At 53.1% G+C, this 23,310-nt stretch overlaps 2 protein-coding genes across 3 annotated transcripts in view; one reads left to right on the top strand and one right to left on the bottom strand.

Moving 5' to 3' along the window:
• LOC121500977 (translation initiation factor IF-2-like) lies at positions 1-22,898 on the bottom strand. Its single transcript, XM_041773062.1, has 5 exons — positions 22,567-22,898; positions 21,508-21,633; positions 14,110-14,163; positions 11,302-11,358; positions 1-185 (listed from the first exon to the last, which is right to left on the bottom strand). Exons 1-5 carry the CDS (start codon positions 22,896-22,898, stop codon positions 176-178), a joined length of 579 nt encoding a protein of 192 aa, XP_041628996.1. The 3' UTR covers positions 1-175.
• The window catches only part of BEAN1 (brain expressed associated with NEDD4 1), a 34,904-nt gene continuing 28,753 nt past the window's right edge, over positions 17,160-23,310 (top strand). For both annotated transcript variants that reach the window (XM_041773146.1, XM_041773145.1), the window contains exon 1: positions 17,160-17,292. The gene's annotated coding sequence lies outside the window, so the exon portion shown is untranslated. The remainder of the gene's footprint in view (positions 17,293-23,310) is intronic.

Here is a 23,310-nt window from a genome sequence, read left to right as displayed (position 1 = left end):
AACCATTGCTTTTGAACCAGGCAAAACTATTGCTAGAAGATTTATTAATTTGGTTTTTTTTTTTTTGAAAGCATTTATTTGGAGTCCTTTAACACCAAATTTCCATGAACTTTCTGCAGCAGAGCAATTGCAGTCCATGTAATGAGAAAAACCTGGTTTTCCAGACAGGTGATCTTCATACGATTCTGCAAAAGGATAGAAATACCCTATATTACTCTTTCTCAAAGTTGTGTGGTTTTTTTTGTTTGTTTTTTATTTATGATAGTCATACAGAGAGAGAGAGAGAGAGGCAGAGACATAGGCAGAGAGAGAAGCAGGCTCCATGCACTGGGAGCCCGACGTGGGATTCGATCCTGGGCCTCCAGGATCATGCCCTGGGCCAAAGGCAGGCGCCAAACCGCTGCACCACCCAGGGATCCCACTCTTTCTCAAAGTCGTAAGAGAAAGAGCCGGAACCATTTTCCCACAGCCCATCCTGAGGCCATCTGGGGATGTCTGGGAAAGCTCTGTAGCACCAACATTCAGAAATTTCACAGGACTTTACAATGCGTTTTTCTGGCTTGCAGCATTAAAAGCAAAATTGACTTATTACACTCCTGAACAATGGTTCCTGGAGGGACATTTAACGATGTTACACAGGAAGCTGTGCAAGGAAGTCTTGTTTTTTGATGAGACTCTGAGCCGGAAGTGAGTCTTCCTTTCCATCAAAGGGAAAAAACAAAAGTTCTACCTTTGAGTTCAAGGGTTTTCCTTGCTAAGTAAGAAGACGACCTTCAGGTGGAGAGTGTTTGGCAGGAGAAAAAAGCCCCACCTGGGGCTTGCAGGTCACAGTCCACTGAAGGCAGCTAACGTTTTGCAGAGCACAGAGAAGGGTGAAAAGTGATCTGGGGCTTGCTTGCTTGCTTGCTTTCCCTCTTCCTTCCTTCCTTCCTTCCTTCCTTCCTTCCTTCCTTCCTTTCACACCAATTCTAGTACAGACATATAACAAAATACTACTGAACAACAAAAAGGAAGGAAAAATTGATACATACAACGACTTGAATGGATCTCAAATGAATTATGCTAAGTAAGAGGATAGATTCCAAAGACTACATATTTTGTGATTCCATTTATACAACATCTGAAAAAGGCAAAACTAGAGCAACAGAGAACAGATCAGGATTTCCAGGAGTTGGCAAGGAAGGAGGATTTGACTAACAAAGAGAAGTTGCCCAAGGGAGATTTTGGGGGTGACAGGACTATTCGGTATTTTATCTGTAGCAGTGGTTAACCAAGCCTATGTATTTGCAAAATCATAGAAGTGTACTCCCCAAAAAAAGTGAGTATTACTGTAGGTAAATATACATTTCTTTAAATCAACATTTTTTTAATGGAGAGATATTTAATCAGGGTCTGTCTCATTTTATTTTTACTATTATTATTGTTATTATTTTTATTTTTTAGAAAGTGTGCACAAACAGGGCGAGAGGGGCGGAGGGAGAAGGAGAGACTCTTAAGCAGACTCCACACCCAACACAGCGCCCAATGTTGGGTTCCATCTCAAGACCCTGAGGTCATGACCTGACCCGAAATCAAGAGTCAGGCGCTTAACCGACTGAGCCACCCAGGCGCCCCGTCTCATTTAAAAGTGATTGGTTATTGGTCACATCATTGGCACACAAGGCCAAGTATATGTACTCACTTACTTGTGTATTCTATCTTTTCCAAAATATCTGTTGAACAATATGCTAATGAACAAATTCCCTTGACTTTGCTCCCCTCATCTCCTGAAGCCCTCTCCTCTAAACTGTGCCAGCTTTAGTGCCCTCTTCCTTCTCTACTATGGTATTCCCCAAATTCCCCAGTTGCTCTTTCTACCTCTAGCCTCAACCCCCACCAGTCATTCTCCTGCTTTCACTGAAGTTATTTGTCTCCAGTGCATATCAGATCTTGCACTCCCTTAAGCTCAACAAACAGAATTTTTCAAACTTTCCATGGCTCTCCATGTCAGATGACAGAGCCTAAACTCCTCAGCCTACTACCCAAGGCCCTGCATAATCTGGCTTTTCCTTAACATTTTAATCTCTTTATTGCCATACTTGCCTTCATGCCAAACACTGTCACATTAAGCTGTTAGCCCTTCCTCAGACAAATGGCAGGCTGTCTTAATGGTCAAAATATGCACTGCCCTTCCCTATGGGAGAATTACACATACCCAACCCATTGATGTCAAGCTTGGGTGGGTGATTCAATTTGTTGAATGTGAGTGAAACTTGCCATTTTGGAACAGAAACTTGAAGAACAAGCTTGTGGTGTGCAACCTGCACCAGCTCTATTCTCTCTGCCCCAGCAATGAACATATAACATGAGCAAAAAACAAACTTTCATTTTTGCAAGCCACTGAGATTTGGGGGGCTGTTTGTTAGCACAGCATAACTTAGCCTAAACTGATCAAAACATTCCATTGGAACCCAAGCTCCATAACTGTTCCCTTTGTAACCCCTATGTGCGATACAGACACATGGCTGGCAGTACATATTTGCTGAATGAATGGAAATAGTCAGTGAATTAATGAGCCCATGACCTCTGGGCCTTTGCACACATTGTTCTCTCAGTAAAGAGTCCCTTCTTTGCGTCTTCACTTGCCCAATTCCACCTCAAAGATAGCCTCCTCCAAGAAGCCACCTTCACCCATCACTCTCTCCTCCCTAAGAACTCAGTATATATTTCTGCTCTCATAATAACTGTCTGTCTTCTTTCCCTGACCATAAGACCCTTAGACAAGGCCAGATCCACCTCCCCTTGGTGGCCCTATGCCCAGCACACACAGTCCACAACAAATGGATGGATGAATGAATAAAGGGGTAAAGGAGTAGGGAGCTTCCAATTCCTTCAGGTAATCACAGGCTTTCTCCACTGCAGGCCTTTGCTTATGCTGTTCCCCTGGAAAAAAAATCAGTCCCTTCCCTATTTGCTACCCTAACCCTTCTAAATCCTTTAGGGTCCCCTGCCCCATCCACTGCACATTCCTGTCATAGTTAAGTCATTCATTCTCCCCTGTTCCCATAAATTCAATACACCCCTTCAACAGAGCCTTTATCACATGGCACTGAGATCATCTACAGACTATCTGTCTCTATGAGCACTCAGGCCCTGCCTGAGTCTGATTCATCCCTGTGTCCCCATACCTAGGAGTTGATAACAATGACAGCAACAACAAATAATAAAGATAACCAACCAGGGTATGCTCTGGTTAGATAAACAGATGAATGAATATTTGAGTGAATGAATGAATGAATGTGAATGGGTTCTAGCACATCCTTCCACTGACCTTCAGAAAGCCCAGACTCATCACTAGAGGAGCACATTCTGAATGTGACGGGGGCTGAGCTGACTGATGCTTTGCTACCCCAGATGACTGCTCGCCCAGGCCCCTGCTCCTGTCCCTACCCTCATGGGCCACGTGACCCCACCAGTGAGTGCAGGACACTGTAGGGACCACCACACTATCCCACTTCCCAATCACTGACTCCCCCACCAGCAACCTGGCAGAAGTGTCCCAGAGCATGACTCCAGGGAAGTGTGTGCACCAGGTCTGTCAGCCCTGGAGCCTCCTCTACTCTGTCACCAATAGGGGACAAATGGGAAAGGAGAGGAATGGAGAAAGATTTGCAGAAAAGGAGGAACGGGAGGGAATCTGCATCCATCCCGAAGTCAACACGCATGGCCAGTTGCATAGTTGACTGCAGACGTGACTGGGAACTCGGAACAGGACAGCTAACACCCAAGTCAAGAAACACTAATCGCTCTGCATGATGCTTTCCCTCCTCTGACTCTTGCTCCAGAGAATCCCGAGGGAACCAAGGAGAATGAGAGGGGTGAAAGAAAAAGCAGCACGTATCCAGAACTCATGCTAAAGGCAGACCTCCAGGAACTTCAATCCTCTAGAAACCAACCAGGAACCAGAAGCAAATGAAAAGCTCCATCAGAAATGTCAAAGTCATGAAAGTAAGGAAAGAAGGAGAAACTCTTACAGATTGGAAGAATCTGAGGACACACAATCACCATGAACAATGTGGGATTCTGGAGCAGATCCCGAAACAGAAGAACATTTGAGGAAAACTGGTGAAATTCACGTAAGCAACAATAATTGTATGGTACCGCTGTTGTTAATTGGTTTTGATCACTGGGCTGTGGTTTTGAAAGTTGTTATCATTAGGGGAAGCTGGATGAAGGATACACATGAATTCTGTTTTTCAAATATTTTTATAAGTCTTAAAGTATCTTAAAATAAAGAAGTGTGCTTTGTTTTGCCTTCCAGAGGACTTGTGCGCAGCAGCCATCAATCTCCTGGTGTGAATTCAGTCATTCTCACTAAACCTAGTTTTTTACTGAATTGTCTGTGAATATAGCTTATTTATTTAGCAGTCATGGATACTGTTGTCTCAAGAAACCTACAGTTCTGCTGTGAAGCTTTGAAGTCTTGAACGGGAGGAGGAGGAGAGCTAGAAGTGACACACTGAGAAGTGTCAGGGAGAGAGAAAGAGCTACAGGGCTGCCATTCGGGGCCATTTAGCGCCAGGGCAGATCTGCCCATGCGCCTGAAGGACCCCCCAGAGGCAGCTGCCTGTTCCAGCTCAGTCGACCCTGTGTCTTTATGATTCGATTTGACTTGCATAGGAAGTGTTTATGGAGCCCTGAGCCATGCCCTGAGTTGGGGACACTAGGTTCCTGCCCTCCAAAGGCTCACAAATGGGGAGGCATGTGTGCACAAACACAAAAGAAAACATTACACAATTTCTATCATTTTGAAATGCGAAGCGTGTTTAGGAACCCCAGATCCCTAATAATTAATTTAACCTCCGAGAAGATACGGTCGGAGAAGCTGCTGAAGGGGGTCTTTGGAAGTTAGAGGCAGCTGGAGCACGGGGGTTCAGGTGGAGAGTGACTGCAATGGAACCTACGAGGTGAGCAGGGACCAGATCAGAAAAATCCTAACTTGCTTTCCAGTGTGGATTCTGCAAACAGAAGCTACTGAAGGCCTTAAGCAAAGACCTGGGTTGATTTAAGGAAGCTCCGTGGTTGTAGTGCGGAGGGGTGTTCTTTCTTCAAGACTGAACTGAGAAGTTATGTCAAGGCCACTGTGCGTCCTGTTTTAGGGGGCGGAATGCCTGCAGCACACTGTGAGGGTGAAAATGAACAAGGCGATAGTCCAAACAGAGATGCTGAGGAACAGTTCCTTCCCCACGGGGCTGAATTCTCAAGACTCTGCTGTCCACCAGGCTGCCCTGCCTTTCCCTGTGTGTAAAGGCTCAGCGGCTCCAGGCTGGGATGTGCACGGTCCGTGCCTTCAGATGGCATGGTTACTGTACTTCTGGGGGACAAGTTCTCCTGGCAGCATTTCAAATCCATCCCAGGCAGCTCAAAACGAATAGCAGCCAGACTACCTCCTAAACAGAGGGGCAAAGAGGGGCACTATCTCCCTCTGACCGTCCAGGCTTCCTGCTGTCTCCACTCTCCTAAGTCTCCAAGCCGCTGTGCCTGCTTAAGAGGAGCAGGTGCAGAGGGCAGCAAAGCCCCCTAGAGCGGTCACATCGGGTGTCGGATTCTCTGTTCTTCTGAGTCTTGTGAAGGTGTGGGGGTGATATGGAGACGTACCCGAGTCCCCCAGAATCACCAGGAACTCTGATAGAGAGGACTAGGACAGAAAAGAGAGGCAGGGTTTAGGGTTCCCTTCACACTTGCTAGCTGCCCCAGCAGAGGGGGCCATAGGCTGAAGATGCTGGAGACACAGGTCCCAGGCAGTGCCTGCCTAAGACCCTTCTGCTGGACCAAGGTACTGAAAGAGCAAGCAATGTGCTGCAGGGAGCACAGCAGGTAAAGGGCAGAGCAGAAACAGAACCAGGTTTTCTGGCTCCAAACCCAGACCTCCTGAGCCAGTCCAGAGCGAACTTCTCTGCGCTTTCTGGAACTTAGAGAGAGCAAAGGCCTCATGCAGTCTCGTGTTCCAGCCCTACCTCCCACCGACAAATGCATGGGGCACTGACTCTGTGCCAGGCCAGCCCCTCCTGAACCACGACTCTCTCCTGTAACTATCCTCTAAGACGGGTGGTAGAAATGCCTGACACATATGCAGGTTTTCTATAAATGTTTTCTGCACCACTGGTTTATTCATATACCATCTTCTTCCAAAGAGAATCAAAGCCACTTAAAAACACACACATACTACGGATAATGTTTTCTCTAACAAGTGAGTGACTAGGAGCAAAGGAAACATACACACATCTCAATTTTTTTAAATAAGTGAGTGAATCAGGACAAGAGAAACACATGCATTACAATATATTTTTTTTAAATAAGTGAGTGAAGTGGGACAAAGGAAAATAAAGGATAAGAAATCAAAGAAAAAACTCGAGATGGCTCTGAAAGACACAATCCCTGCACTTGCCAGAGGGGGACCCCAAAGATTGGCCGTCAGTAACAACCACTACAGTGGGAAGCGCCCTCTGTCTTAAGGTTCACAATATTCAAGAGATACCTAAAAATAAACAAAAAGGAAAAATGTTGATTAGAAGAAGTGAAACTATTTTTGCCACTAAGCATGGAAAGGAAGTTTGCTGAGGGACTGAATAGATACTAGCTCCTTCCCTTTGCCCCTCTGCCTGAAATCCCAATCCCTCCTCCACGCTCCAGCTGGGAGCCAGCCTAGACTGCCTCAACCGGGCAGATGCACAAAAAATGGGGCACTTTTGCTTTTTTTTAAAGACTTTTTCTCAAAAGTATAATATACGTACATTAAAATGCACATGAGAGTACTGTTCAGGGAATGTTCACAAACAAAATACACCTATGTACTCAGCACCAGATCGAGAAACAGTATTACCAGCACACCTGAAGCCCCCTCCCAGCCGATTCCTCACCGATACCTCACCAAGGGCAAACTGCCCAGACTTCTAACACCGTAGATGTGCTTTTCTTATTTTGGAGCCTTATATAAATAGAATCATTCAGTGTCTGGCTCCTCTTGCTCAACCCTGTTTGTCAGTTGCCCGTACATTTCTTGTAGCTGTAGCGTGTTCATTCTCCTTGCTATACTCCATCATGTGGCTACCCACAATTTATTCTCCTGTAGATGGACAGGCTCATCCATTCTTGGTCAGGAAAATAAAGACAATCACAGGTTGCACATGGCTATTTTTAACTAAGTTAGTTAGTAACTAGTTAATAATTTAAGTACTTGAGTTCAGAAGATGCCAATGTTATTTTTCTAAACTTTTAAATTAGACTCAAATGCACCATCTGAAAACTGTCAGTCTGGCAGCTGTCATTATTTTGATCACTGAAATCTATTTTTGTAACCAAAGATGTCTCAGTCCTGTGGCCAGGGAACCAAAAAAAACATATAGAAAAGCCATACAATTTTTTTTTTTTTTGCTCTTTTGCAATTAGACATTCAACATTTGTAGGCAACATTTATTGAGACTTCACTATGCAATGGGAACTGTACTAAACATTTTGCTTGCATTATTCCTTTCAACTCTGGCAACAACCCTGTGGAATAGTTTCACTTTTATTACTCTCATTTTTCAAGCTTTGTCCTCAGTACTTAGTGTAGGATCTAGTACAAACCAGGCACTCAGTAAGTGCTTATTAAGCCAGGCAGTGAATGAACGATAACAGCTACCACTTATACAGCCCATAGTACATACCAGAAACTGTGCCAAAAGTTTACATTCATTGTCCCATTTAATCTTCCCAAAAAACCTGAGATAGTATAGGAGACACTTTTGGGAGTTTTGTTCAACTCACAAATCCCCACTTTCTCTGAGAACTATCCCCTGCTCATGCAAACCTCCACTAGCTGTCACATTTGTGCTGTATGACCCCACCTGTTTGGTCACAGTTGATTGACTGGAACAGAAGTAGACACTTAATGAGACTCAGCCAATCAGATTCTCTCTTGGGAATTCGAACTTGACTTTGAAAGATGGTCAGTTAGTTTTACTCATGGTGGGAACTGAGGTGCTATCAACTCACCCCCAAGCTGGAGTATAGACTTTTTTATGGAATAATGGATAAAGAGGAGAGAAGTGCAGAGACAAGAGGGTCTCACCTGCTTCTCTGTTCCTGCTCCAGGACCTCAAAAAAGTCCAGATTTAGATAGTTAAGGTTTTTTTTTTTTAAGATTTTATTTATTTATTTATGAGAGATACAAAGAGAGGCCGAGACACAGGGAGAGGGAGAAGCAGATGAGGGAGCCCAATGAGGGACTCAATACCAGGACCAGGGATCATGCCCTGAGCCAAAGGCAGACACTCAACCACTGAGCCACCCAGGTGTCCCTGGATGGGTAAGTATTATCTTTCTCCTTCCATATATGATTAAACTGAAGCTCAGAGGAAGTAAAGTGACTTGCCCAGAGTCACAATCCAGTAAATGGCAGAGCAAAGACTTGAACTCAGGTCTGCCCAAGTCTGCAACCTGAGCTGTTTCCCCTTCCACACACTGATGTCCCTTGGCCCAGATCTCTGAGAGCCCCCCCGCCCCCAGATCAATCTTTCATCCCTGCTGCAAGCTTTTTTGAAGACCAGGGCCACATCTGACTCGTTGCAGCATCTCCACCTGGGCTGAACACTGTCAGGTGTCAATGGCCAGTCACCAGGATGGAGATTTCATAGGGCCAAACAAAACATCATGGACTGATGGGAAGTTAATGAGTTTTGTGAATATAAATCATAGAGGCAGAAAAGTGGGGCATGGAAATGAGATACTTCCTAATGACCCTGACAGAGGAGCCAGTGAGCAACTGATGAAAGTCCATAGCAGCCATAGCTGGAGAGGGACCACCAGCAAACTAAAGATGGTAGGAGAGTACAGTATGCCACCCGGAAAACAGAGAATACCTAAATCTTCCTCATGACACAAACCTCAGCCTGGCTGCCTGGAGTTCACCCTTGGCCAAATAAGAGAAGTGAGAATTGGGTCTGGTCCAGGCCAAATGTGGGGGACTGGCCAACATCAGGGGCTGAACCCACAGCACATCATTGACCAAAGTCCTCATCCTACAGAGACTGAACCATTTGAACCCCTCTGCACACACGTACTCCACCCCATCTTCCGCAAGGTAGGCAGAGAGATCTTCAAAAACACCAAGCTGATCAGGTCACCCCCTCCATAAAGCCCTCATGTGGCCCCCAAGGCCCTCAGCCTGTCATTCAAGGCCTTTACGATCTGCTGTGATACAGTGAGAGATAGATTTTGTGATAGGAGCACCTTTCCTTATATTAGGTTTTGTGCAGAGCTCCTAAGATTCCTGGAATTTCCTAAGTGATAGGAGAATCTTTGGTTATTCATTACAAGCCTTTTTGATCACACCTAAGTTTATGCCAATGAGGCGATTTCTGATGGGACCCTAACATAGCCTCCGAATTGGTATGGTCACCAGAAAGGTCAAGTGGTGGAACTTTCAGCCCCACCCAATGACCTTCAGGAAGAGGGACAGGGTAGGGGTGGCAGTGGTGGTGGCTGGAAATTAAGCTGTATAAAACCTCTTAAATAAGGAGGTTTGATGAGCTTCCTGATGGGTAAACATGTCAAAGTGCTTGGAGGGTGATGTTCCCAGAGAGATCATGGAAACACCACACATTAACCCTGCATAAGCTTGCCCTATGCATCTCTTCCATCTAGTTGTTCCTAAGTTGTATACTTTGTAATAAACTGATAAACTTAAGCAAAATGTCTCCCTGAGTCCTGCGAACCATTCTAGCAAATTATTGAACCCAAGGAGGGGATCAAGGGAAACCTCTACTTAGAGCCAGAATTGTAGCCCGGTGAGTGGGACCTAGAGTGGTGAGCAATCTTGTGGTATTGAGCCTTTAAGTTACGGGGTGTCTATGTGAACCTCTGGTAGTTACTGTCAGAACTGAATTGAATTGTTGGAAGCTCAACCAGTATCTGGGGAGTTGGAGAATTGGTTGTTAGTGTTAGAAAACACCACGGACCTGCCGTTTCAGCCTTCTCTTATAATACACCGCTCACTCGCACTCAAGTCTGCTCCCAATATTCCAAGTTACTGTATTCCTGACAATTTAAAAGAACTTTAAACTCAACTCAAGGAGCACGATCTCAAAACAGCCTATTCTAACCTCCTCAGATTGGGTTAAGTGTCCTTCCTTTGCACACATCTAGCACAGAAAACATACTATTGTGACCGCGGGTTTACATGTCTGCCTTTGCTAACAGATTGTGGGCTCCTTAGGAGCATGGACTTGGTTTTTCTACATCATTTCTTTTTTTCACCGGTACACAGCAAACTGCTAGGTCTATAGTGGACATCGGTAAGTACGTATGGGATGCACGGGTGTACAGATGCAGGCAGGGTAGATAGTTGGGTAAATGGCTGGATAAATGGGAGTGTAAGGATGGCTAAATGGATAGGAGGAAGAATAAGTGGATGTGTGGGAGGATACGGAGGTGGATAGATGAGAGGAAGGTTAGATAGATGACAGATGGATGGGTGGGTGGACAGGAAGGTAGGAGGAGGGATAGGTGGATAAGTGAGAGGATAGATGGGTGAATGAGCGGATAAATGGATAGATGATAGGACGGTGGGAGTAAGGACACATGGATAGGAAGGATAGGATTCATGTATCCATCTAGGAAAATAGATGGATGCATGAATAGATAAAGAAATGGATGCGTCAATCAATTCCAATGCCTACACGTCCAAGCCTAGGGTCCGCCCTAGACTCCTCTCAGAGTTCTGCTGCCTGCCAATGAGTCCTGAAATCCAACATGTATAAAATCAAATTCACATTCATCTTCCCCAAATTTCCAGTGTTCCGCTCCTCAGTGAATGGCAGCACCACCCCCCAGCAGCACAACTAGAAATCCAGGGATGATCCTTGACTCTACTCACTCCCTCAACCCCCATACTCAGCACATCACCGAGTTCTGTTGACTTTACCTCTGACAGCTCTTGCCACCTGGTCCATCTTCCTCCATCTCCAGGGACACCATCACTTCTCTCCTGGGCCAGGTGATCACCACCTCACTGGCCTTCCTGCCTCCATTCTGTCTTGCCCCCCATCATGTCCACACTGCCAATAAAGCTGTCCTCTCAAAATGCAGATCTGGTTATGCCATCACCACACCTCCAATATTGTTTACAACATTCTAATGCCTTTCATTACATTCAGGATCCAAAGCAATCCTGACCTCTGCCCATTTCTCCTGCCTCATCGCACGCCCTCACAAGGTCACACCTCCTAGAATACTCTCTCACGTGCTTCCTTGTGGCATGCCCCATCACTGCAACCTTACCTCTTTCTCTGTAGCTCAGTGTGGTTAATGTCTGTCACCGTCTCCAGGCAGTGAGCCCTACAAAGGAGAGATCGTGTTTATTTAGGCTTTACTTGTTTGGGGGGCAGGCGGGCTTGGGTGCAAATCTGAGATCTATCCCTAATTAGCTATGTGACGTTTAGCAAGTTACTTGACCTCCATAAACCTCTTTGCTGTACAAGAAACACCAGAAAAGGCTGTCCCCTGCTACAGAACATTGGAATGAAGTTAAATAATGCATGCAGTGTGGCTATCAGAGGGGCTAGTCTCTATGAAGACATGTCATGACTGGGCTGCAAGTAGCAGCAAAAAGATCTGTACACAACCCTGCTCACTCCTCAGCCAGTTTACCTAGAATGGGCTCTACCTTGAATACAAATCTTCAAGCAGGCCCAGAATGAAGTCCCCCCAGAGGAGGGGCTGTCTTTTACACTTCAGCACCTGAAGACCTCTCTTAGGGCCCTAAAAGGGTGGCTTTTTCTCCTAAAGGGGAGACAGAGGGACAGCTCACCCTAGCCCCTCCAGCCAGGAGAATGGGTGGCCAAGTTTTATTAAGTCCCCTGAAGAGTTTAGAAACCCAGACACCAGCCTTCTTAACATATCCACTTCATTAAGTCCCTTTCTCCCTCAGGAGCCTACAGCATCAGGTACAGCTCCCTTTACCTAGGATCTCACCACCCCCTGCCTGCTGGCACCTGGAGCCCCACAGTCCACCCTTCATTCAGACAGGTCTCTTTACCAACCTGTCTCCTCCTTCCTGATCCCACACCCTGCCATCTGTCCTGGAAAGCCTCCCTCTATAAATCCTTCCCCCTCTCTCAAAGTCCCTCTTTCAGAAAGCTCTCTAGGATTAACCCAGCCTACATTAATTTCCCTCTCTTCTGAGGGCCCAAGGCCCTGGTGCCTCCAATTAAAGACAAAGCATTGGTGTAAGACCCATCTGGATGCAATGCCAAGCTTTCTACCAATAAAGGATACATTTTTAAAGGATAAAATCATGACTATTATACAAACATAAATAAACATTCATCAAAGACTTTAACACATTAATCAATGAGGAAACCAAAAAGATTATACACAATTCAAAAAAAAAAAGATTATACACAATTCAAAGGTGAATCTAAAGCTCAGCCACGTGTATAGTTTTTAGGCCACCCCTAAGATATCAATTGACCGCACCTGACAACATTCATGTGCATCTCAGTAGCCAAGAATATTCTGCATGATAATCAGTTTTCTTCAACTGATAAAACCGGAAAATAGCTCAGAGACCATGAAAGGCACAAAATCCCTTAGAAACAGATAACCAGAGACACCTGGGTGGCTCAGTGGTTGAGCATCTGCCTTCGGCTCAGGTCATAATCTCAAGGTCTTGGGCTTGAGTCCTGCATCAAGCTCCCCATGAAGAACCTGCTTTTCTATCTATGTCTCTTCCTCTCTCTCTCTCTCTCTCTCTCTCTCTCTCTGTCTCTTGTCTCTCATTAATAAATAAATAAAATATTTTTTTTAAAGAGTTTTTATTTTTTTCTTTTTTATGATAGTCACAGAGAGAGAGAGAGAGAGGCAGAGATACAGGCAGAGGGAGAAGCAGGCTCCATGCACCGGGAGCCCGATGTGGGATTCGATCCCGGGTCTCCAGGATCGCGCCCTGGGCCAAAGGCAGGCGCCAAACCGCTGCGCCACCCAGGGATCCCAAATAAAATATTTTTAAAAAAGAAAACAGATAACCATAGGTGAGCTAACACCTAATATCCAATTTAAAAGATACCTGGTAATCTTTTTTGACTATTTTAAAGTGCATCAGCATCTTCTTGGGTGTAGCTTAAAGAGCTGTGGAACTCTGGAAAGTCACTTGAACTCAGAAGGCCTCAGTCACCTCATCTGTAAAGTGGAGCAACAGTGCAGAATTCTCCAAGCTCTCAGCCTAGAGCAGATCCAGAAGGAGCTGCTTCAGGTTTGGCAGATAGCTCTGCACCCCAGGGCTCTCTCCCTCTACCTCAGCACCTGCACCTGAGCTTGCCGGCTCCTGGGCCCTAGAAGGGTCTTGCTCCCAGAACCGCCCCCCCACCCATGGAGCAGGGACCCCAGGCCCCTTCCTTCATCTGTCCTAACACCACCAAGACACAGTCAAGATGACCTTTAGCAAGAATCAGAAGGAAAGAGGAAAAGGCTTTGAAAAGCTGGTGGGATAGGTCTCCCTCCCTTTTCGCCTTCCCTTCTTTGGAAAATGGTGTGCTCTCCACCCCCAAAGTCAAGGCAATGGTGTGGGGGGGGGGGCTTTGAATGTAATTCAAGGCTGGGAAGATGCTTTTGACATAATTCTGTCTAAGGTACATACTTGAGAGAGGTAACTTTCCAGAAAGGTCTAATGGATTTTTAGACAAAAAGCCACCAAGAAGCTAGACCATCCTGATAGACTTTCAAAACCCTCCCCTTCTCGCCTCTAGTATCAGAAGATTCCCTTCAACAATAGAGTTGGTAAGGTGACCATACCTTATGAGTAACAGGAGTGATACAGAGCACACTCTAGGACAAATCCTCATAGCCTGGCATTTGAGGACTCTCAGGGCACCTCACTGTCACTGTGTGTCTTCTGGAAGGCTCCTCCCTCCAGCCTCCCTACCCCGCCTACACCACCCTCTTGGTCACACAGACCCTACACACCACTATGCTACCTTGGTGCCTAGGAGATGCCCCTCCTACAAGTCAGACCCCATTAGAAGAAAGCTTCAAAAATCTATGGGCATACCCACTGAAATAAAGAATAATCATGAACGTGCACAAACCTACCCACGGGAATGTTCGTCGGAGTGTTGTCTCCACGTGTGAAAAACTAGAAATGGACTAAGCACAGCAATAGAGGATTAGCTGAACGAGGTACAGCACAACTATCTGAGCCATTAAAAGTGTGATGTGGACAGAAGAGACAGCCCGCTCCACTTAAGGACCCCCGTAGAGTTCTACAATGACAAGGAAAGAAAAAGAAAACTCAGGAGTAACGTTGACCACTTTCTATGTTCTTCTTCTGCCTGTTGATGTTTCACAAGTGTCCCACACTAACAGATATTTGCAGATGGACAGGAAGGTAGGTAAATGGACATAGTTCAACTCCCTGGAGTGAGACCCGCCACCACTGGGCCCAGTGGAAACCAGTTCTGGGCTCCAGCCAGATTTGTCAGATTTGTTCAAAGGGAGGTGGCAGGGAAACAAATTCTTAAGGGTCAGAGCCTTCCCCAAGTTCTCCCTTAAAGTGCCACCCGCAAAACACATGTGCACAGTCTTGCCGAACTGGACAGCTTACAGGTAAAACCACTAACAACAGGAGTATCCATCCTGCAAGGATCACCTGCTAAGTGTGTGCTCAGGGAGGTCAAGATTACCTTTATTGGCGTTGTGCAGTGGGCACAGCCCTGGCCTGGGAGTCCTAGAGCTACCAATCCCAGTTCTCTGGCCCTGACCTGTTCCCTCCTTTCTCTAGTTCTTTATTCATTCATCCATAAAATAGATGTATAGGGTTGGACTAAAGGACTCTCAGTTCCCCTTTCTAAGAACTCTCAAAGATGTTTCCCTTTATTCTGGTCCCATTCCGCCCCATAGCACATTTGCCCCCATAAGTAGCCCCAGATGGAACCGGAATCCCCCAGCCTGGGTCCCACCCTCTCCTGTTTCGCGGGGAGGGGATGGGGTGACAGTAGAGCCCAGAATGAACAGTTTCCAAAGAAGGTTGGGAACTGTTTTCACATTCCAAAGCCCTGGATCATGCAGGTCACTCTGCCCCTCAAGCCAGGGTTGCCCAAGACACAATGAGTGGCCGAACTGAGAGTGGGGTTTGTTTTCCTCGCCAGACCCTGCTCTGTCTCCACCCTCCCACGGGACCCACGGCGGGGCCTCGCTTATGTTTGGAGCCATCCCATGGCTCCTCCGCTTGTCCAAGTTTTATCATAACCACGCATAGCTCTTTGCCCTCGTGTTTTCTTTTTGAGAATCACTTCCTAGCTGCCATGGACAAAATGGGAGTCAGGAGAGAGTCGCCGACAGTATTTCGTCAATTCATTCATCACATTGAGAGGGCGGGGCCAGTGCAGGACTCCAGGAGCTTCCTTCCCCATCCAGCAGGGGAGGCCCAAGTAGCGGGAGCGCCGCGAGGCAGGGTGCAATAAGCCGGAGCTCTGCTGTAGTGACCAAGGGCGACTCGGAGAATGAGCTAGACTCGTCCAAGGCCGCAAGCGGGATGCAGACAGGGCAGGTCCACGTGCCAGGGCCAAGCTCTGTGCCTGGGATTCGTGGGGAGCGCAGGACAGAGGGCACGGGCTGCGGAGGAAATGGGCAACGCCGGCTCCGGAGACCCAGGCTTCGGCGGCCTAGCGGACGCCCCGGCGCGCCCCCGAACCCCCGAACCCGCTGCCGGCCTCGACTGGAGCCCCCGCCCCAGGGCCCAGCTGTGCCTCGCGCGGGTCCGAGGGGTCGGCGGTCGTCCCCGCCCTCCCACAGACAGGCCTGTCCGCCCGGCGGGGCGCCCTGCCTCTCCGGCCCCCCTGCCTCCCCGGGCTCCCCGGCCCCCCCGGCCTCCCCGGCCTCCCCGGCCTCCCCGGGCTCCCCGCCCCCCGGCCTCCCCGGGCTCCCCGCCCCCCGGCCTCCCCGGGCTCCCCGCCCCCCGGCCTCCCCGGCCTCCCCTGCCTCCCCGGCCTCCCCTGCCTCCCCGGCCTCCCCGGGCTCCCCGCCCCCCTGCCTCCCCGGGCTCCCCGGCCCCCCCGGCCTCCCCGGCCTCCCCGGCCTCCCCGGGCTCCCCGCCCCCCGGCCTCCCCGGCCTCCCCTGCCTCCCCGGCCTCCCCTGCCTCCCCGGCCTCCCCGGGCTCCCCGCCCCCCTGCCTCCCCGGGCTCCCCGGGCTCCCCGGCCCCCCCGGCCCCCCCGGCCTCCCCGGCCCCCCCCCCGACCCCCCCTGCCTCTCCGGCCTCCCCGGCCCCCCCTGCCTCCCCGGCCTCCCCGGCCTCCCCGGGCTCCCCGCCCCCCGGCCTCCCCGGGCTCCCCGCCCCCCTGCCTCCCCGGGCTCCCCGGCCCCCCCGGCCTCCCCGGCCTCCCCGGCCTCCCCGGGCTCCCCGCCCCCCGGCCTCCCCGGCCTCCCCTGCCTCCCCGGCCTCCCCTGCCTCCCCGGCCTCCCCGGGCTCCCCGCCCCCCTGCCTCCCCGGGCTCCCCGGGCTCCCCGGCCCCCCCGGCCCCCCCGGCCTCCCCGGCCCCCCCCCCGACCCCCCCTGCCTCTCCGGCCTCCCCGGCCCCCCCTGCCTCCCCGGCCCCGGCCTCCCCGGCCCCCCCCCCCCCGGCCTCCCCGGCCCCCCCTGCCTCCCCGGCCTCCCTGGCCCCCACAGCCTCCCCGCCTGCGGACGTGGGTGTCGGGCGCACTTCGAGCCTCGCCCCCCGCCCCCCGCCCTCCGCCGGGTCCCGGGGATGACCCCGGCGGCCGCCCCGCGCTGCGGAAGCCTCGAAGCCCGCGGCGGCGCGGCCAGGCCCGGGGGGCGCGGGGGGCGCGGGGGGCGCGGGGGGCGCGGACGGCGGGGCCGGGGCGGAGGCGCGGGGCCGACGGGCAGGCGGGCGGGGCTGCGGCAGCGCGGGGCCGGGGCCGGGGCGGGAGGGAGGGAGGGACGGAGGCCGCCGCCGCCTGCACCGGGGCGCGCGGGCCGCAGGTCCACCCCGCCGGCCCCGCCCCGCCCGCCCCGCCCCTGCGCGGACCCGGCCGAGGCGGAGCGGCGCGCCCCCCGCGACGCCCGAGCCGAGCCCGAGCCCGAGCCCGAGCGCAGAGGCATCCGAGCGGGAACGAGAGCGGGAGCGGGAGCGGGAGCGGGAGCGGGAGCCGGAGCCGGAGCCGGAGCCGGAGCGCGAGCGGGAGCCGGAGCCGGAGCCGGAGCGGGACCCCGAGCGCGAGCCGAAGCTGGAGCCGGTACCGCGGCTCGCCGAGCGGAGCAAGGCGGCCAAGCCGAGTAAGGGGCGCGGGGCCGGGGGCGGTGCTGGGGAGGGGCGGGCGGGGGTCCCGGCCCCCTCCCCGCGCTCGCGGCGGCCCCGGCGCACGCACACACCCCGGCGCGCTCCCCTCGGCCCCGCCCCCGCCCCCGGCCCCGGCCCCGGCCCCGGCCCCAGCACCCGGCCGGCCGCGGGGCCACGGGGCGGGGAGGGTCCCCGGAGCGCGGCGTCGCCGGGCCCGCGCCCTCGGTTTCGGGGCCCCCGACAGCCCAGCCCGAAGGGGCACGAGGACGCACCCGGCGGGCCGAGGGGAGGGGCTCGGTCCGGCCCCGACGACCCGGGAGCGGACCCTCCGACGGGCGGTGGCCGGCGGGGCGCGGCGGGGCGCGGCGGGGCGCGGGGACAGGGGCGTCGGGCACACCCCCCGCCGTGCGCCGGGGACGCGCGGGTCCGGGCCTGCCCTGCCGCCTGCGCAGCGCCCTCGGAGGCCGGCCGTGCCCACCCCAGCCCGGCCTCGCGCGGCCCTTCCCCCCGCGGCCCCGCGGCCCCGAGGCGGGTGCGCGGACGACCCGGCGCTGCCCTCCGGGTGCCGAGTGACAGGTGCGAGGCAGGGCCCGGAGCGCGACCCCCGGCCTGCACCCGCACGGCCCCACGGGCGCCCGCCTCTGCGGCTGCCCCGCAGGACTCCCCACACAGCCTGACTTCGCCTCCCCGTGCCTCAGTTTCCTCCCCGGACAGGTGGGCAGGATTCTGTTGCGAGCAGACCGTTTCCGCGCTTGGGAGCCCAGGACGGGCCTGACGGACTTCCCCGCCGTGTGACCCTAGACAGAGGCACTCAACCTCCCCGCAGCCTTAGTCTCCCCACCAGGACTGTGTGTCTTAAGGATGAACCGGGATGACGCCGGTGGGGGGGCGCCTGCCGTGGTGCTTGGCACGCAGCCAGGATTCAATTCAGGTTGGCTACAGGTGTCATTTTAGGAAGTTTCGGGCACCAGCAGATGCTGCGGCAGAGTGAGTTCCCCTGAGGCCGCGGGGACGCGACCCCCACCCAGCCCCCTTGGGGAGGCCTCTGAATCCCCCAAGGCCTTGACGGCGTCTAATTGGGATTCAGAATTTAGGGCCTGCCCTTTCTCAGACAGCCCCTCCTCCCCGGCCTTCCGCTCGCCTGGGCCAGCTCTTGCCCCAGCAGCCACATCCATCCAGGAGGGAAGGAAGCGTATCTGGCGGCCTTTCCCCTGTGCCCTTGGCTGCTGCCTGCGGCCCTGGGGGAGGGCTGCTCACGCACTTCTCCCAGCGTGTGCGCCGAGTTGTGCACACCTCTCCCCACTCTGCAGCTTGGGGGAGGGGCGGGGAGGATTGCTCTCCCCGAGGAGAGGAGCCGAGGAGCGTAGCCTGTCAGGTGGCTTGGACGTTCCAGCAGTGGCGGTTCAGACACGCAGCAGAAAACAGCAGGGGGAGCAGCCACCAGGGCAGGGAGACAGCGGGAGGTCTGAGGGGTCTCAGCCCTCTTTCCGTGCTTACTGCGGTGTGTTCACCCGGGCCCCTGAGCCAGGAGGCACCAAAAATGGTGAACTTTGGGAGAAAATAGAGCCAGTGGCCTAGCGAGAGGTTACAACTCCAGAGCTGGAAGGTCCCCAGGAAGAGATGTGCCTGTCTGTGCAGCTGGGGTCTCAGACTCCCAGCAGAGAGACCCAGCACCTAGGGGAGGACGCTGGGACCTCTGGGGTGGCGGAGGGTGTAGGCGGCAGGAGCGCCGTTGGGAAGACAGCAAAGATCCAGCTTGTGGACACCCAAGCTAGTCCTGGCCACCTGTGGCTTAGCGGCCCAAAACGGGGCAGAGGAGGAGTGGTTCTGTCCACACATTGCCTGATGGGGGACTTTGGGAACGGGCTGCCTCCTCGGGGCTCCTCCTACACAGAAACCCCCTTTCTCCTCTTCTTCAGGTACCCCAGCCTCCCATTCACCCACTAGGGTGTCATATCCCCGCATCCTCCATAATCCTCACTCTTCTTCTTCCCAAAGGAGTTAATCAGGAACTAATTAGGTTTGTATCTTGCAGTCCATATAAGTTTCTAGAACATAGCCCAGAGGGAATGTGATGGAGACACAGGCATTACCTTCAGTCTTTGGGAATAATCAGACACATCTGTCCTTTTACGTGAAGCCTTTGCCTTGGAAGTGCTCAGAGCACAGGGTAAGGGCCAGAAAGGTCTAAATCTGCCCTCAGCCTCCTGAAAATAGAAACTGAGGCCTGGGGACCTTCTGGAACCCCTTGGCAAGTGAGCACAAAGTAGAGCTGTGACTGAGAACATGGCTACTTGGAGCCAACTGTCTGGGTTTATAACATATGATTCTAGGCAGGAGATTTATCTTTCAGAGCCTCAATTTCCTCCTGAAAGTGGGAAAAAATATATTACACACCTCCCAGTACAACAGCGAGTCTAGAAGAATAGATAGGAAACATAAGGCAATGTCAAATGGGCCTCTCCCAGTGGCCTTGCCATGTCTGCATTGTGAATGTACATTGAGCACGTGCTGTTTTCCAAGCATTTCTCTTTGAATTCTGGCAACAGTCCTCTGATTGAGGTACTGAAATTGTCCCCCATTTTATAGATGAGACCACTGAGGCTTAGAAAGTTTGAGGGCTATCTAACTTTGCTAGTATAGAACACTTAAAACATCCCTATGACTCATCACAATTTTATGAGTCTATAAAATTGATAATTAGCACGTTGTATCTTAGATGATATGTAATTAGTTGTTGGAATGCTTCCTCCAGGAATATCTTCAATTACTTTATACCTTTACGTTAATTGTCTACAGGCTATTGAATTTTTAGAGACACCTTCACTATTCAAACAGTAATCATTTTAAAAAGAGCAGCCCCCCCCATTTTTCCCTATCCCTCTTCTATCCATTTTTTCTCATAGCACTTATCACCCATCACCAACATCTCTATATCATACTCATTTGTTTATTGTCTGCCCTCATCAATACAAACTCCCCAAAGGCAGGGACTTTTAACCATTTTGTTTATGATGATATCTCCTATATTCAGAGCCTAGAATAGTACCCAACGCTTAGTATGCTCTGCAAATTATGAAATGTTTTACAAACATAAGGTCTATTGTTATTATTTTTGCCAAGTGTATAGCTTGCCTGACAAATAAAACATTAAGGTTCATGGCAGAAACCATTCCCTCAAAAATTTGGCAAATAGGACTTGCTCCAGTGCCAGGGAAATTTTGATGAAGGTTAAAAACAATGGAATTATTTTCCTAGCATTTTAATAAAACTCCTTATCAGTAAGTTCAAAGACCAGTTATTTTTGTAAATCTTTACAATAATAAATGGCATGTTCGGAGGCAATTGAGTTAGCTCTAAAATTTTTCAATGAGTTAACTATCACTGACTTAATTACTCCTTGTTAGCATGAAAGGTGTTTTCAAATCTTCATTTTAACGATTTTTCAGATCATAAAAGTAATACATGTTCATTGTAGAAAATTCGGAAAATCATAAAAAAATGTAAAAAACAAAAATCCCCTTTAACCTCAACACTGCCCACAGAGCACAATGACTGAATATTTTCATCTATTTCCTCCCTAATCCTTTTCTATACATGAATATTTTCTCTAGGTTTCGTTTTCTTTTACAAAATAAGGATCATGTTGTATGCAGAGTTCTATAACCTGCTTTTTAAAAGAATATAACCTGGGTGTTTTTTTTTTTTTCCTCTTAACCATTATACTGAAAGTCTTTACCTATGTCATTAAAACGTCTTTAAAAGTATGATTTCATGGTTATATATTATTCCACTATAATTTGCTCAGCTTCTCCTCTTACTGGACAATGGGGCTGTGCCCCATGTTTCAGTGCCATAAATAATGCTTGTCTGAGTCCTCTCTGTGGTGGTTCCTGAACCTTAAATCAGGCTCCTCTACCCAGCGGGTCAGGCCTATTTGCCAGTTGGTAGATGGACTGGTTTATGCACTTGGACAGTGAATGAAGCCTTAGAGATTGGACCTTGGTGGCCGTGAAGCAGGAGGTGGCGGTCGATCCTACAGAAGGCTGCTTGCCAGGGGATGTTCTTCTCCGTGGGTCCCAGCCTCGCCTAAAGACCTTCCTGCAGAGGAGGAAGGTCTCTGCCCCCCGGGGACCTCTGCCCGCGGCCCCAGGACTGGGCGCCCTGCCTGATGGGGCAGCTGCCACCCTTTGAAGATTAATGTGTCTCACCGAAGTCCACCTGTGACTTTCCTCTGGCTCTGGGCAAGGACATGCGGGCCCACGGCTCCATGGAACCCCTGCGAGATGGCTGCATTCATTGGCTCGTTCGTGGAGCGAGTAGCCCCTGAGCACCCGCTGCAGGAAGGACAGAGGACGGGAGTTATCCGCGCTGCCTAGGCCGTGAGTCCCACCTCGCCCCCTCGGGGGGCTCCGTCCTCCGCCCCCCAGTCTCCCAAGCAGACGCGGGCGGTGGTCTAGGGCTGGTCTTCCTCGCCCCGCACCCCGCACCCCGCACCCCGCGGCTCTGACCCCTCCCCGGGCCGCTGCCCAGGCCCCTCCGCCTGGGGCCGCGCCCTCGGGGCGCCCGGCTCTGCCCTCCCCGATCCGTAGCCGGGCCCCGTTGCGCGTGGGGCTCCCCTGCGAGCAGGCGGCCGTGAGGGCGCGCGGGGCTCCCGTCGGGCGGGGCTGCGGCCCCCCGCTCGCCCCCCGGCCCGCGTCGCCTCCGTGGACCCGTCCTCCCCCCCGCCTCCCACGGCCGCGCCTCGCCGCCCCGCCGAACCCCCGGGCAGCCAGGGGCGGGGGCCCATTCTGCCGCCCACCCCCCCTCATTTTCCCGAATCTCAGTGTTGACATCTGCAAAATGGGGGGGCTGCTCTGCGGGCCGGCCGCCGCCACGTGACTGCGGAGGCCCGGGCGCCGCAGCGGCGTCACGTCACGTGGCCGAGCACCCCCCCCCCCCCCCCGCCGCGGTGCCGCAGAGCCCGCCCGGCTGCCGCGCATGCGCCGTGCCGCGCCCGCCCCCCGCGCCCCCCGGGCCGCCCCCGCCCCCCCCCAGCGTGCGCGCTGCCCGGTGTGAGTGTCGCAGCGGCCCAGCCGGGTGCTGGGAGCGGGCAGCGGGGACGCGGGGACGGGGCGGGCCGGGTGACGTGGCCTTGCCGCGCGCCGCCGCCCCGGGGCCCGCCAGACAGCACCGCGGATGAGTCACGGCGGGATGCTGTGCCCCGGCCCCGGCCCCGCCCGCCGCCCCCCCGGCCCCCCCCGGCCCCCGCCCCGGCGCAGCGCACGCACCTGCAGTCGCTCCTTTGTGTGCGGCCCGGCCCGGCCCCGCCGCCCGCTGCACCCCGGGGAGGTGGGGGAGTGGGGGGGTGGGGGGGCGAGGCCGCCGTCCCGGGCCCCCAGCGCCCTCCTGCGCCCTCCTGCGCCCTCCTGCGCCCTCCTGCGCCCTCCTGCGCCCTCCAGCCCCCTCCAGCCCCCGAGCTTGCGGGACGCGCTCCAGGTGCTGGGTAGACACGTGAAGAGGCCGCCGCGAGCCGGCGGTGCAGGGGGGAGGCCGACGCGTGGAGCTGCAGGGGCAGGGTCCGGGTCCGCTGGCGGCGGCGGCACCCACGGCGGCGCCCCATCGCGGTCCCCACGGGGCGTCCTCCCCAGGAGGTGGAGCGTCGTCGGCAGGCGGCCTGGACACCGCCGGCAGCGCTGACATCAGCCCAAGACGGGGGTGCCCGAGCGTCCCGCACCCTGCGCCGTCCCCGCAGCGCCAGCCCAGGTGACCCCCACAGGCCGCACCGGCCCCCTCTACCACAGCCAGCCAGTCCCCCAGAGGGCGTCGGAAGCAGGGGTGCCCTGGAGGGCTGTCCAGGTGCGTGGGCGCGCAGCCCCAGCGCCTGCCCCGGCTGCAGCGCTCAGACTTCGCGGAAGAGCTTTCCCGAGCTCGATGCTGTACTAGCTGGGAGTTGGCCAGGTGCGCAGGGAAGAAATGACACGCCGGGGACAGGGAGTGGCCTGCAGGTGTAAAGGGCCCAAGGTGTCCAGGAA

Source organism: Vulpes lagopus, chromosome 10 (genome assembly GCF_018345385.1).
Source record: "Vulpes lagopus strain Blue_001 chromosome 10, ASM1834538v1, whole genome shotgun sequence".
Taxonomy (NCBI): Eukaryota; Metazoa; Chordata; class Mammalia; order Carnivora; family Canidae; genus Vulpes; species Vulpes lagopus.
Note: the sequence above shows the minus strand (reverse complement) of the source record. Positions and strands in the feature narration are given on the sequence as shown.